Source organism: Myotis nattereri, assembly GCF_964212035.1.
Source record: "Myotis nattereri genome assembly, chromosome: 2".
NCBI lineage: Eukaryota > Metazoa > Chordata > Mammalia > Chiroptera > Vespertilionidae > Myotis > Myotis nattereri.
Genome location: NC_138076.1, coordinates 192,617,882 through 192,644,593, shown reverse-complemented (window position 1 = coordinate 192,644,593; position 26,712 = coordinate 192,617,882). Strand labels below are relative to the sequence as shown.

The window sequence follows — 26,712 nt, the reverse complement described above, 5'->3', positions numbered from 1 at the left end:
AACATGATTCATCTTACCCTCATGACTCCCAGAGCCTCTGCTTACCACTCCCAGCCTTTCAAAGGCTGAGCCTTACAGGCAACAGGCAGGCAGCAACAGATCTCAAAGTGCCTTGTGACCTCTGCTGACCTGCCCTAGGCCCAGTACTGGTGGAAGCTGGCCTCACAGTGTGCATTTCCCCACACACATCCAGGTCCAGCAGAGGCAGCTACCAAGACATATCACTTAGTGCAGTGGTTCTCAACCTTCCTAATGCCATGACCCTTTAATACAGTTCCCCGTGTTGTGGTGACCTCCAACCATAAAATTATTTTTGTTGCTACTTCATAACTGTAATGTTGCTATTGTTATGAATCGTAATGTAAATATCTGATATGCAGGATGTATTTGCATTGTTACAAATTGAACATAATTAAAGCATAGTGATTAATCACAAAAAAAATATGTAATTATATATTCAATATGTGTTTTCCGATGGTCTTAGGCGACCCCTGTGAAAGGGTCGTTCGACCCCCAAAGGGGTCGCGACCCACAGGTTGAGAACTGCTGACTTAGTGGCTCCTAGCAAGTATACTGAGGCCAGTTATAGGCAGTATCTGGCATTGGCCTGCACCGGAGACTCTCCCAAGAGGCCTCAGAACCAACACTCCCAATGGCCAACTTCAGACCACAGCAGAGCACCACCTGATTAGCAGCACAAATGGCACATCCAAAGAGGTGGTCTAAGCAAGTACCAGACCCTACAGGGGCAAATCCTGCTCTGTGGGTAAACACTACACAACAGCTTGTATGCTGTGGTAATGACCAACATTCACAGTGAGTCAGCCTGAAGATCAATCCCACCCACTGACATGCCAACAGCAATCAAGTCTTACCTACAACAGAAGGGCACACACAACCCACATAAGGGACTTTCCTGAAACATGCAGCTCATTGATCAGGGAGTCTGTACCACTGTGCAAAACAGGACATCTACTACATAAAACCACCCTGCCAAGGTGGGAAGACTTAATAGATCTAAATAATATAGAAAAAGTAAATACAGAGAGGAAGCCAAAATGAGGAGAAAAAATGAAACAACAAAAGAAATAGACAGGAAAATAACAAAATAATATGGAGGGAAGCAATCTATCAGATACAGAATTCAAAACAATGGTTATAAGAATGCTCAACGAACTTAGTGAGAACTTCAACAAAGAAATAGTAAGCATAAAAAAAGGACATAGGAACCATAAAAAGAGCCAGTCAGAAATGAAGACTACAGTAACTGAAATAAAAATGCATTGAAGTGCCCTGCTGGCATGGCTCAGTGGTTGAGGGTCAACCTATGAACCAGGAGGTCATGGTTCATTCCCCAGTCAAGGTATGCCCAGATTGTGGGCTCATTCCTCAGTGTGGGGCATGCAGGAAGCAGCTGATCAATTATTCTCTCTCATAACTGATGTTTGTATCTTTCTCTCTCTCTTCTTTCCTCTCTGAAATTAATAAAAAAAATTTAAAAAATACACTGGAAAACCCTAGCAGGCTTGGCTCAGTGGATAGAGCCTCAGCCTGCGGACGGAGGGGTCCCAGGTTCGATTCCGGCCAAGGGCACAGGCCTGGACTGTGGGCTCCATCCCCAGTGTGGGGTGTGCAGGAGGCAGCCAATCCATGATTCTCTCTCATCATTGATGTTTCTATCTCTCTCCTTCTCCCTTCCTCTCTGAAATCAATAAAGAAATATATTTTAAAAAATACACAGGAAAAAATCAATTCAGTGATTTGGAAGACAAGTTACCAGGAAATATTCTATCAGAGCAGCAAAAATAAAAAAAGAATTTTTAAAATGAGAAGAGTTTAAGGGACCTCTGAGACAGCATCAAGCATAACAACATTGACATCATGGGTAATACCAGAAGAGAAGAGAGAGAACAGGGGATTGAAAAACTATTTGAAGAAATAATAACCGAAAACTTCCCTACCCCGACATTAAAAACATCATCTACCACTTCCACGTAGGATTTATTCCTGAGATACAAAGTTGGTTCAATATCCGCAAGTCAATTAATATAACATATTGCATAAAAAATGAAGTACAGATGTCATACAATCACATCCACAGATCTAAAAAAAAATGCATTTGACAACATCAGCAATAATTTATGATAACAATTCTCAACAAAGTGGGAATATAGGGAACATACCTCAACATAATGAGGGCTATATATGATAAAGCTGCAGTAGCATCACACTCAACAGGGAAAAGCTAAAAGTGATTTCCTTAAGATCAGGGACAAGGAATTGAGAAAAAAGAAAGAAAGAAAGAAAGAAAGAAAGAAAGAAAGAAAGAAAGAAAGAAAGAAAGAAAGAAAGAAAGAAAGAGAGAAAGGAAGGAAGAACTCATGGACACGGATAACCGTGTGATGATTGCAGGGTGGAGAGAGGTGGGTGGAGGTAGGAGAAGGTACAGTGGGGATAAATGGTGATGAAAAAATAAAACAAAGAAAAATAGATCAAGAAAAAGACAAGTTGTCTACTTTCACACTTTTATTCAACTTAGTACTCAAAGTCCTAGTCTAAGCAATCAAAAAAAAGAAAAAAAAAGGCATCCAAATTGGAAAGGAAGAAGTATAACTGTCACTATTTGTAGATGATATGATACTATATAGGGAGAATCCTAAAGATTCCACCAAAAAAACAATTAGAATTAATACATGCATTCAGTAAAGTAGCAGGATAAAAAATTAATATTCAGATATTGATTGCATTTTTATATATAAATAACAAACTAGCAGAAAGAGAAATTAAGAAAATAATTCCATTTACAATTGCATAAAAAAATAATAAACTACCTGGCAATGAATTTAACCAAGGAGGTAAAAGACCTGTACTCAGAAAAATAATTATAAGAAGAAGATACAAATAAATGGAAGCATATACCATGTTCATGGATAGAAAAAAAAAATTAAAATGTTTATACTATCCAAAGGAATCTATAGATTCAATGCAATCTCTATCAAAATACCTATGGCATGGCCCCTCACTGTCACCTAGCGTGGGCGATGCCAATCCCTCTCCAGGCGCAGCCCCACCAGCAGTCCCAAGCGCATTTTCCCGGCCCCCTCCCCCTGGTAAGTGGCTGGAGCTGAAGGTGGGCAGGGCCAGAGACACTGGAGAAGCCCAGCCAGAGACTCGGGACTGGACGTGGAGTTGCATAGAGGCAGTGAATAATAGCTCTTCCAGTCTGCAATAAAAAATGACCTCGAATAAAACTACATTGCAAAAAATGGGAAAGAAACAGAAGGGAAAGAGTTAAAAAGTTGAAGAGGCAGAGCCTGAAGAATTTTTAGTGGAAAATGTATTGGCCTGATGTGTAGTGAATGGGAAGGAGGACCATTTCCTGAAGTGGAAAGGATTCACAGATGCTGACAATACTTGGGAAACTGCAGAAATCTTAGATTGTCCAGAGTTCATTGAAGCATTCCTCAAAAAGCTGGTAAAGAAAAAGATGGTACAAAAAGAAAGTCTTTATCTGACAGTGAATCTGATGATAGCAAATCAAAGAAGAAAAGAGATAAACTGATAAACTAAGTGGCTTTGCCAGAGGTCTTGATCCTGAAGGAACAATGGGTGCCACAGACAGCAGTGGAGAGTTAATGTTTCTCATGAAATGGAAAGATTCAGAAGAGGCTGATTTGGTGCTGGCAAAGACGAAGTGTCCTCAAATTGTAATTGCTTTCTATGAAGGAAGACTAACTTGGCATTCTTGTCCCGAAGATGAAGCCCAATAATTGTTTGCATTGCTTTTTATATATATTTATACATATATATAAAATCTGGGTCTTGTTTTTTTTTTAATTTTATTAGTGAAGAAAGAACTACATTATAATGAAAATCAAGTTTGATATGTTTGTTTTGAAGTAGTGCTGGGGAGTTGTTGGGGCGGTTGCATCGATAGCACTGGTTACTTTGAACAAAAGCTTTCTGTAGTTGCTTCCTTTATCAGAAAAGAACATTTGATACCATGTTGTTGTATTTTTTCCTCTGCATTAGAGAAACTTTTCTAAATGTTGGGAGAAATCTCCATAGTCATTACTCAGTCAGGATTTGTGTGTGCCTAAGGGTCATTGTGGGTTTTTGTTTATTGCGGGGGGGGGGGGGGGGGCAGGGGAGAGCAGGTGTGTACACATATGTAAATGGTTTTCTTTCTTTTTTTCTTTTCCCTCTCTCTCTCTCTCTCTCTCTCTCTCTCTCTCTCTCTCTCTCTCTTTTTTTTTTTTTACCAAAACACAACTATAGATAAGCTCATGTTTCTGAGCTGCCATCATTTTCAGCAACCTAAGAAAAAAATCATTTGAAGTTAAATTGAAATTTTTTCCTGAAGTTTTTAACCTTTGTAATTAGATAATTTGTAATTAATTGGACAGTTTAAATATAATGTAAGCAGTTTAAATTGGACAATTTAAAGTAGACACATCAGAATCCATATTTACAATCATAAATGCAAGTTTATTTGCAAAACCCCTGAAAGGAAAATTTTATCACTGCCAATAACCTCCTCTCCCAAATGAGAAAACGAGGCAAACCCTGATGTGTTTTAGTTAGGTAAGCAACACTAATTTAAAGGTTTCACCTCCTAAAATGTTCCTTTACATGAAGTTGAAATCCCTGTACTTTATTGACTAAAAATTAGGGTCAAGGAATGTGTGAGCCTTCACTCATGGATACCTAATCAGATCGTTAGAGACCTTGGCAATTTGGGACCTGCTGGAATAAATGGGTGAACAAACTTTTTGTAATCTAAACTCTTGATCTGCATGTTTTCTCTTTGCTCCAACTCAATCCTTAGATGTAGGCTCAGTCCCAGTGTTTGGGGTACTGGTTCAAGAAAAGCCAGGAAAAACAATCGCTTTGTAGTAAACAGAATGTTACCCAATGTATATTGATTACTTTATTGTAAATACTGGTAAACAGTGGTTAATAGTTTTACATTCCTTAAAAAAATACCAATGGCATTTTTCATGGAACTAGATGAAATAATTCTAAAATTTATATGAAACCACAAAAAATCCTGAATAGCCAAAGCAATCTTGAGAAAGAACAACAAAAGTTGTAGATATCATGCTACCTCATAGCAAACTATACTACAAGGCTATAGTAATCAAAGCAGCATGATACTGGTATAAAAACAGACTGAGATTGATGGAATAGACTAGAGAGTCTGGAAATAAACGCATGCCTATGTGGTCAATTAATCTATGACAACAGATCAAAATATACAATGGACTAAAGACAGTTTATTCAATAGTGTTGAGAAAATTAAACACATACATGCAAAAGATAAAAGGAAATTAGGCCACATTCTTGCAACATATAAAATACTAAACTCAAAATGGATTAAAGACTTAAATGTAAACCCCCAAACCATAAGACTCCTAGAAAAAATGTAGACAGTAAACTGTATAACATTGCTCTTAGTAATATATTTTCTGATATATCTCCACAGACAAGGGAAACAAACAAACAAACAAAATAAGCAAATGGGACTATGTCAAACTAAAAGTGTTTTTACCCAGCTAAAACAAACAAACATCAACAAAATGAAAAGACAACTTACTAATCCTGAGAAGATATTTGCCAATGATAAGGGGTTAATATCAAAAAGTTATAAATAACTCATACAACTTAATAAAAAAAAAAAAGCAAACAATACAAATAAATGGGCAGAGGACCTGAATACAATTTCTCTAAAGAGGACATACAGATGGCTAATAGACATACAAAAAGATACTCAAAATCACTAACCATCAGAGAAATGCAAATTAAAACCACCATGAGATACCACCTGTCAGAATGGCTATAATCAATAATCAACAGACAACAAGTGTTGGTGAGGATGTGGAGAGAAGGGACTGTTGGTGGGAATGCAAACTGGTGCAGCCACTGTGGAAAACAGTATGGAAATTCCTCAAAAATTAAAAATAGAACTACCTTGCCCTAGCTGGTTTGGCTCAGTGTATAGAGCGTTGGCCTTTGGACTGAAGGGTCCTGGGTTTGATTCCGGTCAAAGGCATATGCCTGGGTTGCAGACTCAATCCCCAGTCAGGGGCATGCAGGAGGCAATTGATTACTGATTCTCTCTCATCATTGATGTTTCTATCTTTCTCTCCCTCTCCCTTCTTCTCTGAAATGTATAAAAATATATTTAAAAAATAATAAAGTACATTATGACCCAGCAATTCTACTTCTGGAAATTTATTCAAAGAAATCCAAAACACTAATTCCAAAAGATATATGCACCCCTATGTGCATTGCAGCATTATTTACAGTAACCAAGATATGGAAGCAACCTAAGTGTCCATCAATAGATGATTGGATGAAAAAGAGGTGGTACTTACACAATGGAATATTACTTGGCTATAAAAATTGAAATCTTACCATTTGAGACAATAGGGATGGACCTTGAGGGTATTATGTTACGTGAAATAAGTCAGACAGAGAAAGAGAAATACCAATTTATTTTATTTGTATGTTTAATTGAAAGCACAAAATAAACAAACAAAACAGAAACACGTTCATACATACAGTGAACAGACTGGAAAGGGGGGTGGAGGGCTGCATGAAAAAGGTGAAGGATTAGTAAGTACAAATTGATAATTACAAAATAATCCTGGAGATGTAGAGTACAGAGTAGGAAATAGAGTCAATAATATTGTAATAACTATGTATGGCTCCAAGTGGGTATAGGATTACCAGTGGGATCATTTGGTAAAGCATATAGATATTTAACCACCATGGTGTACACCTGAAACTAATATAAAATAATATTGATTGTCAACTGTAATTGAAAAATAAAAGTATTAAAATTTTAAAAATGTCACTAAACAACCAAAAAAGGAGAAAGCTTTCTTTTAAGAGCAGTTTCCCTACAATTACACATTACAGGAGGTCTTATTAATCAGAGATGTGGCAGACATATTTTCTGGGCTATTTAATTGAAAAGAGAAAAAAAGATAGAATTCCTGCTTTTTATGGAAGTTTTTGGTCACAATTATCATCATATTGATGAACAAAATTAAAAAAAATAGCTCTGATTATAGTGAAGCTATTTTTTATTTTTTTATTTAGCTATTCAGAATTATATTGTGGCTCGACCTGTGTCTGATGAATCACTGCTAAATGTGGAGGAACAAATCGCAGGAACACCCCACGTACACTCCAGTGGCACTTTTTAAGGTAAGAATTACTTTGTTACAGCCAGAAGTTAAGATCTCCTGAAACACCAAGGAATTCTGATTAATCCCAGGTAAATGCCAGGTCAATTATAGAATAAAAATTCAAGTTATGCTATACTAGCTCCATTAGAACATAATACTGGATTACCAGTTGAGTTAACATATAGAAATCACAGTCTCCATCCTGTCTCTCAGCTAAGATTAAAGTTGGCTGAGCTCTTTTGATATTTCCAGCATTTATTTTGACCTCAAATACCTCTCATTTGTGTTTTGTTTTCTTCCCTCCTTACTATCCTATATAATAAAAGGCCAGCAACCATAACAGTGTAATGACTGGAATGACCGATCGACCAGTTGCTATGAGGTGCATTGACCACCTCTCAGTCCCTCTCCCCAACCCGCAGGCTCCAATTGCTGGATGGCCAACAGGGAACCACGGGGAACTGGGGTGGGTGTGGCGGGGCAGGACTGGGGACTGGTGAGTGGGTGGAAGATGGCTAGGGTGATTGCAGGCTAGGCCTAGGGACCCTAACAGCACATAATTTCGTGCACTGGGCCTCTAGTCTTATATACTTCACTCTGCTCCTCCATGTCAACACCCACATCATTATATCGACAACTTCTTCTCACAAATACCATATGAGGGCACACTGCAAAGCTGGTCATAAATTATTGGCACATGAATCCATACACAATTGTGGGATGAGTTTTCCTGTGTAACTGTGCTTCTGATTTCAAACCTATTAAAATAAAATGCAATGAGATAATTAGAACAAACATAAGAAATACAGACTACTAGTCACACAATGCTGAAATAAATTGGTGAGGATACTAGTAAAAGAGTTCTGAAGTGTCTGCACTTATTGGAAAAGGAGACTTGAATTTAGATTGTATTAGTTCTCAAATGACAACATATCCTTCATTATCTATCTATATATAAAAGCGTAAGCGACTGTTACAACCAAACGACCAGAACGATGAGAACGACCGGTCAACCAGTTGCTATGACGTGCACTGACCACCAGGGGGCAGATGCTCAACACAGGAGCTCCCCCCTGGTGGTCAGTGTGCTCCCACAGCCAACCTCCCATGGCACCTCCCCCCTCCAGGCCGGCCAACCTCCCACAGCCCCTCCCACAGCCAGCTAGCACCCCAGTAGGCCTCGATTGCCAGCCAGGCCAAGGGACTCCACCCATGCATGAATTCGTGCACTAGGCCTCTAGTTAAAGTATAAAAGTGACTAAAAAATGTTTTTTATTGAATTTATTGGGGTCACATTGGTTAATGAAACTATATAGGTTGCAAGTGTACAACTCCATAAAACATCATCTGCGTACTGCATCGTGCACTCACCACCCAAAGTCAAGTTTCTTTCCACCACCATTTATCCCCCTTTCGCCTTCTTCCACCTCTCCCCACCCCCTTTACCCCCTGGCAAGCAACATATTGTTGTCTGTATTCTTTTATTGTTTGTTTGTTTTGTTTTGCTTAATCCCTTAACCTTTTTCACCCAGCTCCCCAACCCCTCACCTCTGACAGCTGTCAGTTTGTTCTCATTTTCTATGAGTTTCTTTCTATTTTGTTTGTTAGTTTATTTTGTTCATTAGATTCCACATATGAATGCACTCATATGGTATTTGTCTTTTTTCTGACAAGTTTATTTCATTTAGCACAGTACTCTCCAGGTCCATTCATGCTGTCACAAAAAGTAAGATTTCCTTCTTTTGTATGGCAGACTAGTATTCTATTGTGTAAATACACCACAGCTTTTTGTTTTTGTTGTTGTTGTTCATCCTCACCCGAAGATATTTTCCATTGATTTTTAGAGAGAATGGAAGGGAGAGGGGGAGACAGAGAGTGAGGAGCATTGATGTGAGAGCGATATGTCAATTGGTTGCCTCCTGCACATGCCTGGACCAGGGGTAGGGGATTGAACCTGCAACCATTTAGACTGAAGGCTGACATTCCATCCACTGAGCCAAACCAGTTAGGGGCCTACTACAGCTTTTCTATCCCCTCACCTATTGATGGGTACTGGGTCTGCTTATGTGTTGTTGTTATTTTTATTTGTTTTATTTCATTTTTCTAAAGGTCTGCTTATGATTTTAAGAAATAGTACTACTTGCATAAAATTAAATAAAGCTTCAGACAAAACAGTTAATATTCTATAAGCAGTTCTTTGCTTATCTCTCAAACTCTTTCCTAGAAATATATTTATCAAATAAAGCAACAGTTCAGTGAAATTATTATTGGGTATATTAGTGAGTAGATCAAGTAGAAGAGTTATTACTGAAAGGGATCTAGAACTGAATGAGGAATCAGAGATAGCAAAGGCCATTTAAAGAAGGGGAGGGGGAAAAAACCCTATATATTTCAATGCCTCCTAAAAGCAGAATTATATTAGAATACAATGTAAAAATAAAAAAGAATACAATGTCAGACAATTATATTAACTACCATGGGTAAGTGGAAGCATGTCTCTTGTTTTATTTGCTCCTCAGTCTCCTGATGTAGCAGTACTAATTACTCAAGCTACAAGGATATCACTGAGCCTCAGGGTAAAAATTACAATACTCTTCATCTTGCCTATCTATCTCCCCTTGGCCCTGTGCTTGGAGAATTGAGAGAATTCTTCTGTAAAAAGGAGTAGGCTAAGAGCATGAAACAATTTTGATCAAGGCCTCTGGGAGAATTCTGACCAGTGTTCTCCAAAAATCTTATTTGACATCCAAGAGATTTTTTGGATATGGACAGACCTAGATTAAATTACAGCCACCCAGAAAACCAAGGCATAGTAATGTATCAAAATATTAATTTTGAATCCCTCTTTTTATTTTAAATAAGAGAGCATTATTTCTAATATGAGAGGCCTGGTGCACGAATTCATGCACCAGTGTGGTCCCTTGGCCTGGACTGCAGGATAGGGTTGAAACCTCCTCTCTGACATCCCCTGAGGGGTCCCGGACTGCAAGAGGGTGCAAGCCAGGCCAAGGGACCCCACTGGTGCACAATCAGGGCTGAGAAGGGACATGGGAGGTTGGCCAACCGAGGAGGGACTGCAGGAGGGCTCCAGAGCATGTCCGGCCCATCTCACTCAGTCCTGATTGGCCAGACCCCAACAGCAAGCTAACCTGCCTGTCAGAACATCTATCCCCTGGTGGTCAGTGCATGTCATGGTGAATGGTTGAGCAGCCTTAGCATATCATTAGCATATTATGCTTTGATTGGTTGAACAGCCGACCAGCCGACCAGACACTTAACATATTAGGCATTTATTATATAGGATATCTCGACAGGCAAGGGGGACAAAATAAAGAATAAACAAATGGGACTACATTAAACTAAAAAAGTCTTTATGCAGAAAAAAACAAACAAACAAACAAAAACTGAAAGCAAGAAAATGAAAAGGCAATTTACTAATCCGGAGAAGGTATTTGCCAATGATACATCTGGTAAGGGGTTAATATCCAAAATTTAAAGATAACTCATACAACTTAATAAAAAAGCAAACAATGCAAAAAAAAAAAAATGGGCAGAGGACCTGAATACACATTTCTCCAAAGATCACATACAGATGGCTAATGGACATATGAAAAGATGCTCAAAATCACTAACCATCAGAGAAATGAAATTAAAACCACTATGAGATACCACCTCACACCTGTCAGAATAGCTGTCATCAGTAATCAACAAACAAGTGTTGGTGAGAATGTGGAGGAAAGGGACCCCTGGTTCACTGTTGGTGGGAAGGCAAATTGGTGCAGCCACCATGGAGAACAGTATGGAGATTCCTCAAAAATTAAAAATAGAACTACCTTATGCCCAGCTAGTGTTGCTCAATGGTTGAGCATTGACCTATGAACCAAGAGGTCATGGTTCAATTCCCGGTCAGGGCACATGCTCGGGTTGCGGGTTCAATCCCCAATGTGGGGTATGCGGGAAGTGGCCAATCAGTGATTCTCTCTCATCATTGATGTTTCTATCTCTCTATTCCTCTCCCTTTCTCTCTGAAATCTATAAAAATATATTTTAAAAAATAAAACTACCTTATAACCCAGCAATTCTACTTCTGGGAATTTATTCAAAGAAATCTGAAACACTAATTCCAAAAGATATATGCACCCCTATGTGCATTGCAGATTTATTTATAATAGCCAAGATATTGAAGCAACCCAAGTGCCCATCAACAGATGATTAGATGAAAAAGAGGTGGTACATATATCCAATGGAATATTACACAGTCATAAAATATTGAGATGTTGCAAGTTGTGACAACATGGATGGACTTTGAGCATGTAATGCTAAGTAAAATAAGTCAGACGGAGAAAGACAAATACCATATGATTTAATTTATATCTGTAATCTCTCAGAGGGAAGGAGGGACGGCAGAAAGAGATTAACCGAAGAACTTAGATGCATATATGCATTGCCCTTGGACACAGACAATAGGGTGGTGAATGCCTGGGATGGGCTGGGAACTGGGTTGAAGAGGCAAATCAGATTCTTAACTGCTTGATATGCTCTTCCCTTTCTGAGCAAGGGTATGAGAATTTGTCTCTCTAGATACTTACAAGTTAGGAGAGAACTTTGAACCATCCTCCCAGAGCCATGGTCCTTCAGCCTGAGGGCGAGAGAGCCCTATCCAAAATGACTTAACAGGTTGGGAAGACACTTGCTTTACTATAAATTCCTGTAGAGAAACATAAATACAAATACACGTCAAGAAGAGAGAGATAAATAGAGATGATAGAGATAGAAAGACAGAGATGAGACAGAGAGATGCTCTTATAGACACCGTGAATCACCCTGGTGAAGGATGCATGTGTACACTGGCATCAACCTCGAGAGAAGTGCCAATTCTTGAATGCCACTGAGTGTCTCAAAAGGCATATTTCATTTCTTCATAGTCATTTTATTTAATTTTCCACCAAAAGAACTGTTTAGATTCATAGTGTAGAATGTTCCCTGATTACTAACCCTTCTTATAGGCCATCTAAGTGCTAACCTTCATTCATGAGGAATTGTAAGTCCCACCTTTTCTGTAAAAGTTTTTATGTCCACAGGGATCTCTCTCTGAATTCCTATCACATTTGTTGCCAATACCAAATATTTAACTTTTTTAAAAAGGTGTGGACGGAGTCAGCGAAGAAGGAATGACACAGAGACAACGTTCAGTTGATCAGCAGCCTAGCCAGGATCTCTAGCCAAGTTCTGGTCAGGATCTCCAGTGAAGTTCTGGTTAGGATCTCCAGCCAGGTTGTGTCCATGTTCTCTTGCTAGGTTCTCCAGCCAGGTTCAGTCACCAGGTTCTAGTCAGGTTCTCTTGCCAATTTCTGTAGTCAGGTTCAGTCCAGGATCTTTTACCATGTTCTCTCCAGCGAAGTTCTTCTGTCTCTAGGTTCTGTGTGGGTTCTGTCTTCTAAGTTCTGTCTTCTAAGTTCTGTGTTGTTACATCTGTATTTATACCAGTTGATTCCAATCCTATCAATCTCTATTCCAAAGGTTAGGGCGTTTCTTATCTCCATTCCAGGGAATAAAGATTATGTAGCTTAAGCATGATTGTTCGTAGTTAAAGTGATTAATTACCCGCCTGGCACTTAGTTGAGGGGTTTTATTCCCTCCCTAACTTCAGGGGAAAATCCCTACCTGGGGAAACAACCTTTCTCAGAGAGGAGACCTTGGTTAAAACACATAGTGCCAAGAAGGCGAGCAAACATCCCAAGAACAGTATGCCATATATGCCAGGTCCTTTGAAACAGCAAGGATGGACCGGCTCCCGGCACTCACCAAGGATAGTTTTTATTGATTTTAGAGAAGAAGAAGATGAGAGAGAAATATTGATCAGTTGCCTCCCATGTGCACCATTACCAGGGATCAAACTTGCAACCTAGCTATGTACCCTGACAAGGAATTGAGCTCACAGCCTTTCTGATGTGCAGGAGGATGCTCCAACCATCTGAGACACCCAGTCAGGGCCCAAGTGTTTAACTTTTAACAGCTGTTGTTTCTTTTTTCTTACAAATTACATGAGCATTGCAATATCAATTTTATTTTTTTCACCTCTTTCCTTTTCCAGTATCTTTTAAGGAATAAGTGATGTATAAATGTATATTATTATTGCAGTTATTTTTCTTAATAATTATGATGACAAGGGGGATAATGTTCTATCTCCAAATTTGAAAATTAAAATCCAAATCCACAAAAATTAGTAGTTGCCCGATTATTATAATCATGCAAACTTGCAGTGTATTCAGAAGGATTTGTTTTAAAATACAATATGCTTATTTTTAAATTAATTAAAATGAAAAGCATAAATTATAAACATTACCCACTTAATGCATGCTCTTACTATAATTATGGAGAATAATAAATATCACTTTTTCCAAAGGAAAATTATCATTACCTGAAATCTATCTCTATTTTTCTGCTCCATAGAGACTACAGATAACTATCACTGAAATCTACACTTACCAGTTCTTTTGAACTATCTATCTTCAGGAGATAAGAGTCCAGTTGAGAGCACTGTCTTTTACTTCCATTCCAGGAATTCAATGATGTGCCAAGTAGGTAACAGCTATTCTCGTGTGCAATCCAGTTAGGGGGACAAGAGCTGGAAAGAACTCCTGGAAATAGAAAATAAATATGATGTGGTGCAAGCACCATCCATCCTGAGGACACAATAATAATTAATGAATCACCATTAAAATATTTCCATTTCAATTCCAACTATAAGAATATGACTTTACAAAATAGGCCATGTTAAAATGTCCCCATTCATTTAAAAATGAATTAATTATAAAAAGTGTTTTAGACAGTCAACCTTCCTCTCTCTTGTCCACAATTCCTTCAAATTCAGCATGAAACTCCCTTTCTTCATACCTCTTAAGATAAATCAACTCAAAATAAATCATTGAGGTATATGGTAATTTCATGTTAACTTTTTTACAGGTATGACATCCATTTCAGAAGGCAATTTCCCAAATGAAAAAAGTATAAGAACAATTATTCACATTACAGAATATTGATGTTTTGTAATATTAGCTACTTGATATAAATCATAAGGAAGGATGGGTACACAGATGGAAAACTGAAGTAAAAGTGTTGTCATATTCAATTATGATACAATTAGAAGGTCAAGTATATATAAAATTGTAGTGAAATTGTGTGGTAAAAATTAATTTAACTAGAGTTTTCAGGAATATATCTATTAGGTCTATCTCTTCTATATGTGTGTCATTTAGCCTCTTAATTCTCACCAACATGTTTCCTTCTTTCCTTTATCTCTCCCTGTTTTCCTTTCTGATGTCTTATTTTTTATTCTTACTATATCACTATAAAATTTCAGTTCCACAAAGGCAAATAATATATTTTAAATTATAAAATCTCCTGTAGGCCTAAACACATAGACAGGGATAAAGTAGTTACTGATTTGGAAAAAAAAAAAATTCAACTTAGAACTGCTCAGCCAAGTACATGGATATTTATGATATAGCTTCATTGTATATAGGACAGGGGCATTTTAGACTGGGATAATACTAATGTGTGCTTTCTTTGAATGCACAGCCACTGCATGTAAAGGTTTTCTCTTTCCCCCACCCTTCCAGGCCATAACACCAATAATTAACCTTCCTAAATCAATAATTCCATTACTCATTTAACTTTGCCCTTGCCTGTGGTTGTGAGAGCCTTGGGAGAATCCACACTCTCTTCTAAAGATGATTGTGTGGGTTTTCTTGATGGAAAATTGTCATTCTTCAATGAGTTGCTTCCTGAATTGGATCTCCAAATACCTTCATATACCAACAATAGTGACAAAAGGATTATTCTACTATGTTTGAAAATTTAAACTCCAAAATCCATATTTTTGTTGTAATATAAAGACTAATTCAAAAGAATATATGCATCCCATGTTCACTGCAATCTTATCTACAACAGCCAAGATATAGAAACAACCCAAGCAAGTGGGCAAAACAGTTGTGAGATATACTAGTGTGTGTGTGTGTGTGTGTGTGTGTGTGTGTGTGTGTGTATATATATATATATATATATATATATATATATATATATATTACTAAGCCATAAAAAAAGAATGAAATCTTAGAAGATATTATGCTAAGTGAAATAAGTCAGACAGAGAAAGACCAATACCATATGATTCCACTTACGGTATATATGGAATCTAAAGAACAAAATACATAAACAAGTAAAATAGAAACAGATTTTTAGATATAGAGAGCAGACTGATGATGGCCATAGAGATACTTTTTTTTTTTTAATCCTCACCCAAGGATATGGTTTTTTGTTGTTGTTTTACTGATTTTAGAAAGAAAGTAATGAAGAGGGAGAGGGAGAAGGAAAGGGAGAGGGAGGGAAGGAAAGAGGGAGGGAGGGAGAGAGGGAGAGAGGGAGAGAGGGAGAGAGAGAGAGAGAGAGAGAGAGAGAGAGAGAGAGAGAGAGAGAGAGACATTGATGCAAGAAGCATTGATCATTTGCCTCCCACACATGCCCAGACAGGGAATGGAACCTGCAATCTGGGCACGTACTCTCTGACTGGGAACCGACCGTGACCCTTTGGTGCACGGGACGATACTCCAACCAACTGAGCCATGCCAGCCAGGGAAAGAGATACATTTTTTTATTAATGATAAACAGATAACACATTGCTGATACAGAGGTAAAGATTGATAGCTGATAGATAAATAGATGATAGATAGATTAAATAGATGGGAGGAAAATAACTTCCATGAAGATGATATAGTAAAAAGAGGAAAAATGAAACAGAGAAGGAGAAAAAATATTAAGGAGAAAGCAAAAAGCACATAGAATAAAGTCAATTGGAGCCATGATAAATTTGGAATAATAAATCTTCGTGTGTGTTTTTTTCACATTTTAAAAATGAGAGCTCCTTGAGAACCTGCCCAGTACCTATAACGTAGACTATACTCAATAAACATTTGATAATTAAATAATCTAATAAAGACTCTCTGAAGGCAAAAATAGTACTTTATTGACAGTAGAATGCATGAGATATAACATCTAAGGAGATTTATTCATCCATTACAAAATATCTACTTAGTACTTAGTAAGTGCCTCAGGTAATTTCTGCTGTTACCCAATGGCATTTCTGTTAAAGATGAGCTATAAAACGGTTTTCTTAAATCATGAGATATCAGAATAGCTTGTAGTCTTATTAGGGAATTTATTTTATTAGATAGCACCACTTTGTACTTTCTTCTTCACTTCCACTGGTTTCCTTCCATTAGTTTATTCCAGAAATTCCACAGCTTTGAAACCAGGAAGATAGTAGAGTGATGTAGTTCAGCGTATGAGTTTTTTAGACAGATTGCCTAAATTTCTAATCATGCTCCTACCACTGACTAGTTTATGATCCTTAAAAAGTAAAATAGCCTGCCAGACTCTTACTTCCCTTATAAATAAAATGAGAATTAACAGCACCAATTGAATAGGGTTAATATACAGACTAAATTACATTATGCATGTCAAGCTTTTAAAAGAATGTCTGGCACATTATAAATGCTTGCTCAATATCTGTTGCTGTTAATCTACAGTAGTACTCACCCATAGTACCCAGGACTATAGCTATCACCAGTATTACCAAGCATAGGATTCCCAAAGTCACAGCAATGGAACGCCAAGGAAGAGATGCAGCACAAGGTCCTGATGGAGACAGAGGGAACAGGGATTGGATGAAGAAACAGGATGCTTGGCCTGTGTGACTCAGTGGCCTAGCGTCAACCTATGAACGGTTCGATTCCCAGTCAAGGCAAATGCCTCCGGGTTGTGGGCTCGATTCCCAGTAGGGGGCATGCAGGAGGCAGGCAATAGATGATTCTCTTTCATCATTGATGTTTTTATCTCTCTCTTCCTCTCCTTTCCTCTCCCTGAAATCAATAGAAGCATATCTTAATATATATATATATATATATATATATATATATATATATATATATATATAAATTGATTTCAGAGAGGAAGGGAGAGGGAGAGATAGAAATAACGATGAAAGAGAATCATTAATTGGCTGCCTCCTTCATACCCCCCACTGGGAATCGAGCCCACAACTCAGGCATGTGCCCTTGACTAGAATTGAACCCGGAATCATTCAGTCTTCAGGCTGACACTCTAACTAGTGAGCCAAACCAACTAGGGCAGAAACGTATTTTTAAAAAAAAAAAAAAAAATGAAATAGGATGATGGATCATGGTACACTTAAATTCTACAATTCATCCAAATCTGGCAAATTCTAAAGTGAATCATTAATCACTAATACACTGATTATCTAGTTATCTAGGGTTAGTCTGAGTTTTTCCCCACCTTTAACATATCTCTTTGGGTTCTGGAATTGTAATTTGAGCACAGTGCCTTTATAATTATGCACTCCTAATTTCAGTTCTACATTGATGTCTATAAGTCTTGATATTACCAGGATTCCTTAAATCCCACTCATTCTTAGAAGAGATAGCTTCATGTGGAGGAAATAGTACTGATTACTACGGGTGATCTTCCCTTTTTATGTAGGTATTGCATGACTTTGGGCAAATTATTTCTTTCTTTAAAAAAAATTATCTTTGTGAAAAAATGAGGTAATAAAATTTCAAAGAATTATTGTGAGAATTAAGCAAGCTAACACATGGAAAAGCACCTAGTTTTCTAGTAGAGACTACTAGCAGATTATAGGTAACTCACTGTGTCTATACATATGCATGAAAACACACCCACCTCCCTACCTCTTGCATCATCCAGTTTCTCCACTCTTCCACAACAGGTTGCCCAAAAAAAAGCATTGTGTAAGTGGTGAGAGCAAAATAATTGGGCAATGTGAATGACCAGAAAGCAGAAGAGAGCAAATTCTGATGTCAAAGCTTGTGGATAGTCTTTTTCCTGATAATAGAGAACTCATTTTATGTGGGCATCACCACTCCAAGAATATAGCTTTCCCTTTTACTAAGAATAAGCAGTAAGAGCACTTAAGAGAATTGTCAGATAGGAGAATTTTAGAGGAGACTAAATGAAAGAAAAAGATCTTTTAATGCTCTTCTCCATATTCCACTTCTTTCACATTTTCTTTAAGACTCATGGGTTACTAATAGGACCTTTTCATCTAATGCATATATTTTTCTTCCCTGGTTTACAAAGAATTTCTTTTGTTTTTTAAAAACATCCAAATCCAGCTCTTACCACATACACATAAAAAATCAGGTTCAGTATTCTAAATCGTATAACTTCCAACTTCCCTTTGGCCTTTACCACAAAATCATAAGTTTGTCTTTATCTCTCACCTATCTTCCATCTTTTCATTCTTGTCTTTCTTATCCCGGATATCTTGATATGGTTTATGTATACACTTTCAGTTTTCTTGACCTCCATTCTACAATTTACTTCTATCAGACAAGTCACTCCTATTGAAATTCTTTCATCTTTGCAGCTTATCATACTTATTACGAGTTCCTCGCTGCTGACCAATCTATTTCTGTAGAACAGATATTGTACTTTCTATCATCCTCATAATTAATTTAAATATGAAATATTAGTCACCGAATGGTTGCTACAAGAAAGGCTTATCTTCAGTGACTTTGGAAAACCTTTTAAAATATATTAATATTTTAAAACTTTGTACTGTCTTTGCAATTTGTCTTTAAATCTAAAACTTTTCTAAAAAGTAAAAGTTTTTTTAAAAATAATATATATAAACATATATATGTGCATATGTATATATTACTAAGACCCTTACATTCACAAGTCTTTCAAACTTTCTCCACTTGGTTAAGTGTCTTAGTTGATGGAATGAAAATGTGGAAGGCAGAAAGAAAAAATACCTTTCTCTGAGGACACAGGTCTCTTGGTGATGCCTCTGGAGCTGAACTGTAGCTGCGTATATCCATCTTCATCCAAATTTTCTAGCTCAGATCCGTATGCCATTGTTCCCTGGAGTTCCTCAATTGACACAGCATTTGAGAGCTCTTCCCTCTCTTCTAAGACAATTGTCTGTGGACCAAAGAGGATCTATGAGGCAAGTCATGTGAGATACGCATTTAATGAGCTTTAACAAGTTGAGCTTAAGTAAGTAGTCCAACCAGTTATCCAAAAGCAGGAAATGAAAACTATGTTGTAAGTTCCCATTTATATCTTTAGATCCTGTTTCTGAGACTGATGCCTTAAAAAAATTATAAGGCAGCACCATAGACAGGTGTTTATTTCAGACCAAAAATAAGAAGCATAAAAAGATTAATATCTTATGCTGTTTTCATTACAGTCACAAATAAATTTTGCATCACTAATTGGCTTGGCCTATGTAAACTATCAAACAATTTTGGTACCGTAATTTTATCATTACTTTGTTTTACTATACATTCATTCATTTATTCATGTACTCACTCATTCACTAAGCATATATTGAATGCCCATCTTTTGAAATGGCAGGAGCTGGAATACAAGGATAAATGAAGAAACTCATTCTCTCATAGTGGAAACCTACAGATAGTTATATGAAGGATGCTATAAAAAGGTACATTGTTATAACAACAGAGACTAAACAAATTTCTTTGGGATTTGCCAGGGATTGGTAATACAAAGTAATAATTATTTATTGAACAATTACTATAAGCTAAATACTAGCCAGTGAGCATGTTTTCTCATTCAATCTTAATTTTACAACAAGACCGTGTGATAGGTATTATTTGTCCTATTTTTAAATGAAAAAGTTAAAACACAGTAATTTTACTCCCTTGCTCAATTTTAAGAAGCTATTAAAAATATTGAAGCAAGGAATCAAACTAATATCTACTCTTGCTGGAAAATGTATGATCTTTTTTGTTTTGCTACACTGCTTCATCCACCATTTCATACACTTATATTGCTAGTAACATTATAGAGAATTCTAGGACTGAAATATTATTCTAAATGTTTGATTTTTTTTTTCCTGTATTCCAAGTGCCATAGTAATGTCCGTTCCCCCCCCCCCCAAATACTTATCATTGCTGGAAACTAGAGATGTACCCAACCCATTTACAAGACTTTGAAGCAAGTAGAATGAAGGAGGAATGTAACATTGAAGCAATGAGGACAGATTTCCTTCAGTAATCTTTCTTTCCTACTGAAGGAAATAGAGAAGAGGACCAGCTTGGATTGCATGCAACTTCCCCAAAACAAAAGGCTAGAGACTTTTTAAAGGCTGGAGTGTGCTAAGGAAAAGTTGCTGAGTGGCATTAAGGGGAGTTAATCCATGTGACTAGATCATGTGGATTTGTTGCTTATCCAGAAGAGAAAGAAATGTCTGTCCTTATGACAGGAAGCAATGGTACCTGTTAAAGCTGAGTGGTGCTTCCTCTGAAGTTACACACCCTTATCCTCCCTTCCACAGGGACTGGGAGAGCAAGCATTATCTCCCTAACTGCCTGAATGTTTGCATTCAAGGAGATGTCTCTAAGGTCCTTGAAGTAAGTTTGGGGTGGTGTATTTTACACCTTAAAGGGCAGGTAAATAATTTATAATGTGCACTAGAGGGGGGCCCCTCAGCTCTGTCTGCACCCTCTCGCAGTCTGGGGGCCCTTGGGGGATGTCCGCCTGCCGGCTTAGGCCAACTCCCCATGAGTCCAGCTTCTGGCTGAGCAGCTCTCCCCCTGTGTGAGCACACTGACCACCAGGGGGCAGCTCCTGCATTAAGCATCTGTCCCCTAGTGGTCAGTGCACATCATAGCCACTGGTCATTCTGGTTGTTCTGCCATAACAGTTGCTTAGGCTTTTATTATATAGACTAGAGGCCCGGTGCACAAAATTTATGCACGTGTAGGGTTCCTAGGCCTAGCCGGCAATCAGGGCCTATCTGTGGGGTGACCAGGAGGGCAATCAGGGGGTCCCTGCTGGCATCTGCCTTAGCCGGCCTGGCACTGCCTGCTCACCAGCCATCCCTGTCCCCTGCTACTGCCCTCTCGCTAGCTGGCCCTGCCCCTCCCACCGCCACTGGTAGACTCCCTTTGAGGGGCGACCAACAGGGCGATCAGGGGGCCTGCCTTGACTGACCTATTGATTTCAGAGAGGGAAAGGGAGAGAGTGATGGAAACATCAATGATGATAGAGAGCCATTGATTGGCTGCCTCCTGCCCACCCCACACCCGGTGTACAGCATAATGGTTATGTTATTGTCATGATTAACTAGTAATTAATATTAATAATAGGAATAAAGAAAGTGAGAGGTCAGACATTATAGGCATGGTCATCTGGGCAGTGTCACCAGAAAGCTACAGTTTCACACTCCCCAGAAAACCACCTGTCCATTTCCCCTAGGTCACTAGGGGAATGGATCCAACAAAAGGGGAGATGGGCTTATGGCACAGTGAAGTTGGGGTGGCATAAGGAGGGTGCTTGCTTGTCAGTCTAACCTGGGAAAAGATTATTTTGGCTATGGGTGGTGAAGCTACTGCAAGCACATGAAATCTTGAAGGGTTAATGGATTAAGTTCCTGGTTATAATCCCCAATGAGCACCTTCTCTGTTGCCCCTCTTACTCTTGTTCTGCTCTTGTGCTCTGGCACTCCTGCTCTGTGACCCACACTCGCCACATGCACTTGCCTGTTCTCTCTCCATAGCCATGTAATCTTAAGCAACCCCATGGCCCAGGGCCATGCAGACTCTACATGTAGGATGCTGGACTGGACTGTGCTTTAATATGGAGTGAAGGCTCTGGGAAGTGGTCTCAATTCTTGCCCTACTGAAGACAAGATTGGACTTCTTCCATGGCAGGACATAGGAAAATGCAACATTGGAAACCCAGTGGTTCAATTCCATGGAAATAAGGATCACTCATCCTCCCAAATGAGTCTCAGGAAATTCCTTTCCTTGCCACATCACAAGAACTCCATGTCCATCGGTAATAGATGAGGACACAGATCGCACCCACTGATAACAATTAGACAATCATATACTTTATACAATGTTCTCCCTGTTATTTCCAGTAACCACATGGCATCGCACATAGTTATTACCATATTACTGGCTATATTTTCTATGCTGTACTTTAGCAAGTTGTCCTTGCATTGCCTTTGGAAAGCAAGGAGGAGACTAAGAATGGTTGGTGTTATTTTGAAGTGGGAAGTTTTTTGTGTGTGTATTTGTTTGCTTTAAGCACATGTGATATTATCCCTCTTTCTTCCATCCATAATGGCCCTTCCTTCTTCTTTGCGTTTTGTCACTAAATAGGTATCCAGGTTTTGGTTAATTGAATATATTTGCTATATTTCTTTTTGTCCTGTGACCTCTAACTCAAAATCATCTCTAATAGAAATAAAAATATAGCAAAACTTGATGCAAGATAGGCCAAACAGAAAAGTCTGTAGATTTCCCAGTATGGATATGACTAGAGCATCTCTGATTTTGCTTGTTTTATATTTGGGAATTTCATAAATAATAAATAATTTTATTTAGAAAAAAAAGCAATTAAACCCAAAAAATATTTGGAAGGAATTCACCTGGTATATTCCATTTGTTTTTTAAAGGAGAGTGGGGCACAAGATAGGACCATTTAATTGCATAAGGAAAAAAATATCTGTTATTGGCAGAATTTCTAAATTCAGAGCCCATGTTCTAGCGAATAAATGCATCATGTTGCTTTGTTCTTGTCACTGAGTGACTTTAGATGTGCTGTTTAATTTTCTCTACTTGTTTCCTCACCAGTAAAATAATGATGGGTCTTAAATCTCTTTGGAGATATTTGTATGGTGAGTAAGAGAGGAGCAGGATAACTAAAAGATGAAAATAGATTTCCTGTGGTGTGTGATCTAAGTCAGTATGAATTCATCAAAAAAGAGTTATCAAAACCAGGCAGGAGTGAATGACATGGTGGTGCCATCTGCTGCTTTGTATTAGAAATTTCAAGGCAAGTTAGAGGAAGTTGATCTGTTTTAATAACACTTGTGAGTAAAATGGAAGATTCTTTGGAGGCTGGACCTGATTCATAGTAAAAATGTGACGTTCATTCTGCTTAAAGGCATCTCTATGTCTTCATTGTTAAGCAATTGTGGCTGTAAAGAGTTACATTTGATTATAATAAGCCATTGGAATCCGTTAATAATTACCATGTCTCTTTATTTTATTTATTTATTTCTTTATTTATTTAATTTTAGTTTAAATGCATTTTATTTTTAGACAACCTATATGTTTTTTTTTCTTAAAAACAATGCCTCTGCTCTGAATAAATCAGGGTCAAAATAAATGAAGAGCTCAAGATAACATCAGTCCTATTTGTCCTTGTCTTGGTGTGTGGATGAAAAGCAGCAGCCAGTTATGATGACAGGTGATAGAACCCAATTGCCAAATTTGTTAACATTTTTCCATTTCTAAGCCATCCTTAAAGAAAATCAAACATGGGGGTCACACCATCCTCACGGTAGTCCAGCAGAGTCACCATGCCATCTGGACTCATGTTTTCACCAGTAAAGAACTACTAGCTTTTTAAATTAGCAAGGATGTGCATGACTTGTTCTGCAGCCTCTGTATAAAAGGCTTTATTCTTTCTTCTCCCTGCTCTTCAAGTTTCCCTTCGATTGGTTTCATATAATCTCTGATGTACTTCTTGTAGGCTTCTTTTGTGAAGCTGGTTTCCTGCAAATGATGGTTCATGACAATATCAACTCGGGCGATTACTGTGATTTCAGTACCTTAGCCCTCAGGGGCTTCAGCAAAGGCATTTCCACCAATAAGCGAGTCATCAATGTTACCCTCTGTCCTACTGACCATCTTCCTCTCTACCTCCAGGCACAGCACGTCCGTGATTTCCCGGATCTTGTAGATATCGGAGAACATCTCATCATGGCTGATGAGGTCCCCAAAATGATCACAATGACAGTTTTGCTTCCTTCTTTCCAATTTGGATGCCTTTTATCTCTTCTTCTTGTCTGATTGCTGTGGCTAGGACTTGCTGTGGCACTCGGAGGGAGGGGAGAGCAGGTGGGAAAGCTCTTTATTTTATTTTTAGTTTCTGCCACCATATCGTAAGTTCCAGAGGGCAGGGAACTTGTCACTACTAATTCCCAGCATTTAGAGAAGCACTTGCATGTATTAAATGAATGAATAAACAAGTATATATGTAGCTAATTTAATTTAATTGTTCATTGCCTTCCTCCACACTAGACTGTAAGTACCTTGTTAGCACTAAAGAAAGAAGACATGTGTACTAATGTCCTAGACCTTCGCACTCACTCACCACTCACTCACTGACCCATTCAGAGCAATTTCCACTCTTGTGAGCTTCATTCATGGTAAGTGCCCTATACAAGTGTACCTTTTCATTTTCATTTTTTAGACCATACTTTTACCATAACTTTTCTAAGTTTAGGTATGTTTAGATACACAAGTACTTAACATCCTATACAATAAAAGGCTAATATGCAAATCAACTAAACGGCAGAATGACCGGTCGCTATGATGTGCACTGACCACCAGGGGTTGAGCTACTTAGCCAGAAGCCAGGCTTACAGCTGGGGAGTGCAGTGGCAGTGGCGGGAGCCTCTCCCACCTCTGTGATAGAGAGTTGTTAAATGAATAAATACAATTTTTAAAAAGTAAGAAAAATGTCTAATGCACATCTGTTTGTCAAATGTTTCATCTGAGAAATGTTTCGTTAGGTGATTTTGTTGTTGTGTGGACATCACTGAGTACACTTACACAAGCCTAGATGGTATAGCCCAGTGGTCGGCAAACTGCGGCTCACGAGCCACATGCGGCTCTTTGGTCCCTTGAGTGTGGCTCTTCCACAAAATACCACGTGTGGGCGTGCACGTACAGTGAGATTGAAACTTCATGGCCCATGCATATAAGTCAGTATTTTGTGGAAGAGCCACACTCAAGGGGCCAAAGAGCCGCATGTGGCTCGTGAGCCAGTTTGCCGACCACTTATATAACCTACTACATACTTAGGCTATAAGATAGCCTATTGCTCCTAGGCTATAAGCCTCTGCAGCAGCGGTTCTCAACCTGTGGGTCGCGACCCCTTTGGGAGTCAAATGACCCTTTCACAGGGGTTGCCTAAGTCCATCGGAAAACACATATATAATTACATATTGTTTTGTGATTAATCACTATGTTTTAATTATTTTCATTTTTTAACAATGAAATTGGGCATCACCACAACATGAGGAACTGGATTAAAGGGTTGTGGCATTAGGAAGGTTGAGAACCACTGCTCTACAGCATGTTACTGTAATAAATACTTTAGGTAATATAACACAACTAGAGGCCTGGTGCACAAAATTCGTGTACTCGGGGAGGTCCCTCAGCCTGGCCTGCACCCTCTCGCAGTCCAGGAGTCCTTAGGGGATGTCCGTCAGTTGGACATCCTTAGTGCTGCCACAGAGGTGTGAGAGGCTCCTGCCACTGCTGCTGCACTTGCCAGCCATGAGCCCGGCTTCTGGCTGGCGGCGCACCCCCTGGTGGTCAGTGCACATCATAGTGACTGGTTGTTCTGCTGTTCGGTTGATTTGCTTATTAGTCTTTTATTATATAGGATGTTAAGTACTTGTGTATCTAAACGTACGTAAACTTGGAAAAGTTACGGTAAAAGTATGGTATAAAAAAATGAAAATAAAAAGGTACACTTGTATAGGGCACGTACCATGAGTGAAGCTCACAAGAGTGGAAATTGCTCTGGGTGGGTCAGTGAGTGAGTGGTGATGAGTGTGAAGGTCTAGGACATTAGTGCACATGCCTGTAGGCCTTATGTAAATATTATACACACAGTCTACACTACATTTATTAAAATCATTTTTGTCACTCGGTAGTAAGTTCACCTTTGCTTACTGTAAATTTTCACTACAGAATTTTTTAACTTTTTTATTTTTCTGATAAAACATAAAATACAAACACATTACACAGTTGTACAAAATTATTTTCTTTCTTTGTATCTTCATTCAATAAGCTTTTCCTTGTTGTTAATTTAAAAAAAATTTTTTTAATCTTTAAACTTTTTTAAAAATATATTTTTATTTATTTCAGAGAGGGAGAGGGAGAGAGAGATAGAAACATCAATAATGAGAGAGAATCATTGATCGGCTGCCTTCTGCACACTCCCTACTGGGGATCAAGCCTGCAACCTGTGCATGTGCCCTTGACCAGAATCAAACCTGGAACCCTTCAGTCCACAGGTCGATGCTCTATCCACTGAGTAAAGTGGCTACGGCCTTTTTAACTTTTTTGTTAAAAGCAAAACACAAACATACATATTAGCTTAGGCCTCCACAGGGTCAGGATCATTGATATCACTGTCTTCCACCTCCACATCCTATCCACTGGAAGGTCTTCAGCTGCCATCTCCAATGATAACAACGCCTTCTTCTGGAATACCTCCTGAAGGACCTGCCTGAGGCTCTTCTTGAAGAGGTTAATTACTCTTTAGAAATATGTCCACGGTGGTTTACTTGTGTGTGTGGTTTATTTAGTCATAGATTTAAGTAGGTAATGCAGCATGAACTTTCTCTCTAATAATGGAA

The 26,712-nt window shown here is 38.4% G+C and overlaps 1 protein-coding gene and 2 pseudogenes across 5 annotated transcripts; 1 reads left to right on the top strand and 2 right to left on the bottom strand.

Moving 5' to 3' along the window:
• Positions 1–3,235: 3,235 nt before the first annotated feature.
• LOC308514714 (chromobox protein homolog 3-like) lies at positions 3,236–3,770 on the top strand (annotated as a pseudogene). The gene has a single exon. The product of its transcript is annotated as a chromobox protein homolog 3-like (transcript).
• A 4,051-nt stretch (positions 3,771–7,821) lies between these two features.
• CLEC7A (C-type lectin domain containing 7A) lies at positions 7,822–19,154 on the bottom strand (the record flags this gene model as incomplete). 3 transcript variants are annotated; one of them, XM_081082317.1, is made up of 6 exons in its annotated part: positions 7,822–7,954; positions 11,786–11,904; positions 13,686–13,837; positions 14,885–15,004; positions 16,794–16,892; positions 19,052–19,154. In XM_081082317.1, 6 exons carry the CDS (start codon positions 19,152–19,154, stop codon positions 7,822–7,824), a joined length of 726 nt encoding a protein of 241 aa, XP_080938443.1. The 3 variants fall into 3 exon arrangements, with proteins under 3 accessions (XP_080938443.1, XP_080938444.1, XP_080938445.1); XM_081082318.1 differs by lacking the exon at positions 14,885–15,004; XM_081082319.1 differs by lacking the exons at positions 14,885–15,004; positions 16,794–16,892.
• Positions 19,155–23,548: 4,394 nt separating this feature from the next.
• LOC308513250 (translationally-controlled tumor protein-like) lies at positions 23,549–24,031 on the bottom strand (annotated as a pseudogene). Its single transcript has one exon. The product of its transcript is annotated as a translationally-controlled tumor protein-like (transcript).
• Between the last annotated feature and the right edge of the window lie 2,681 nt (positions 24,032–26,712).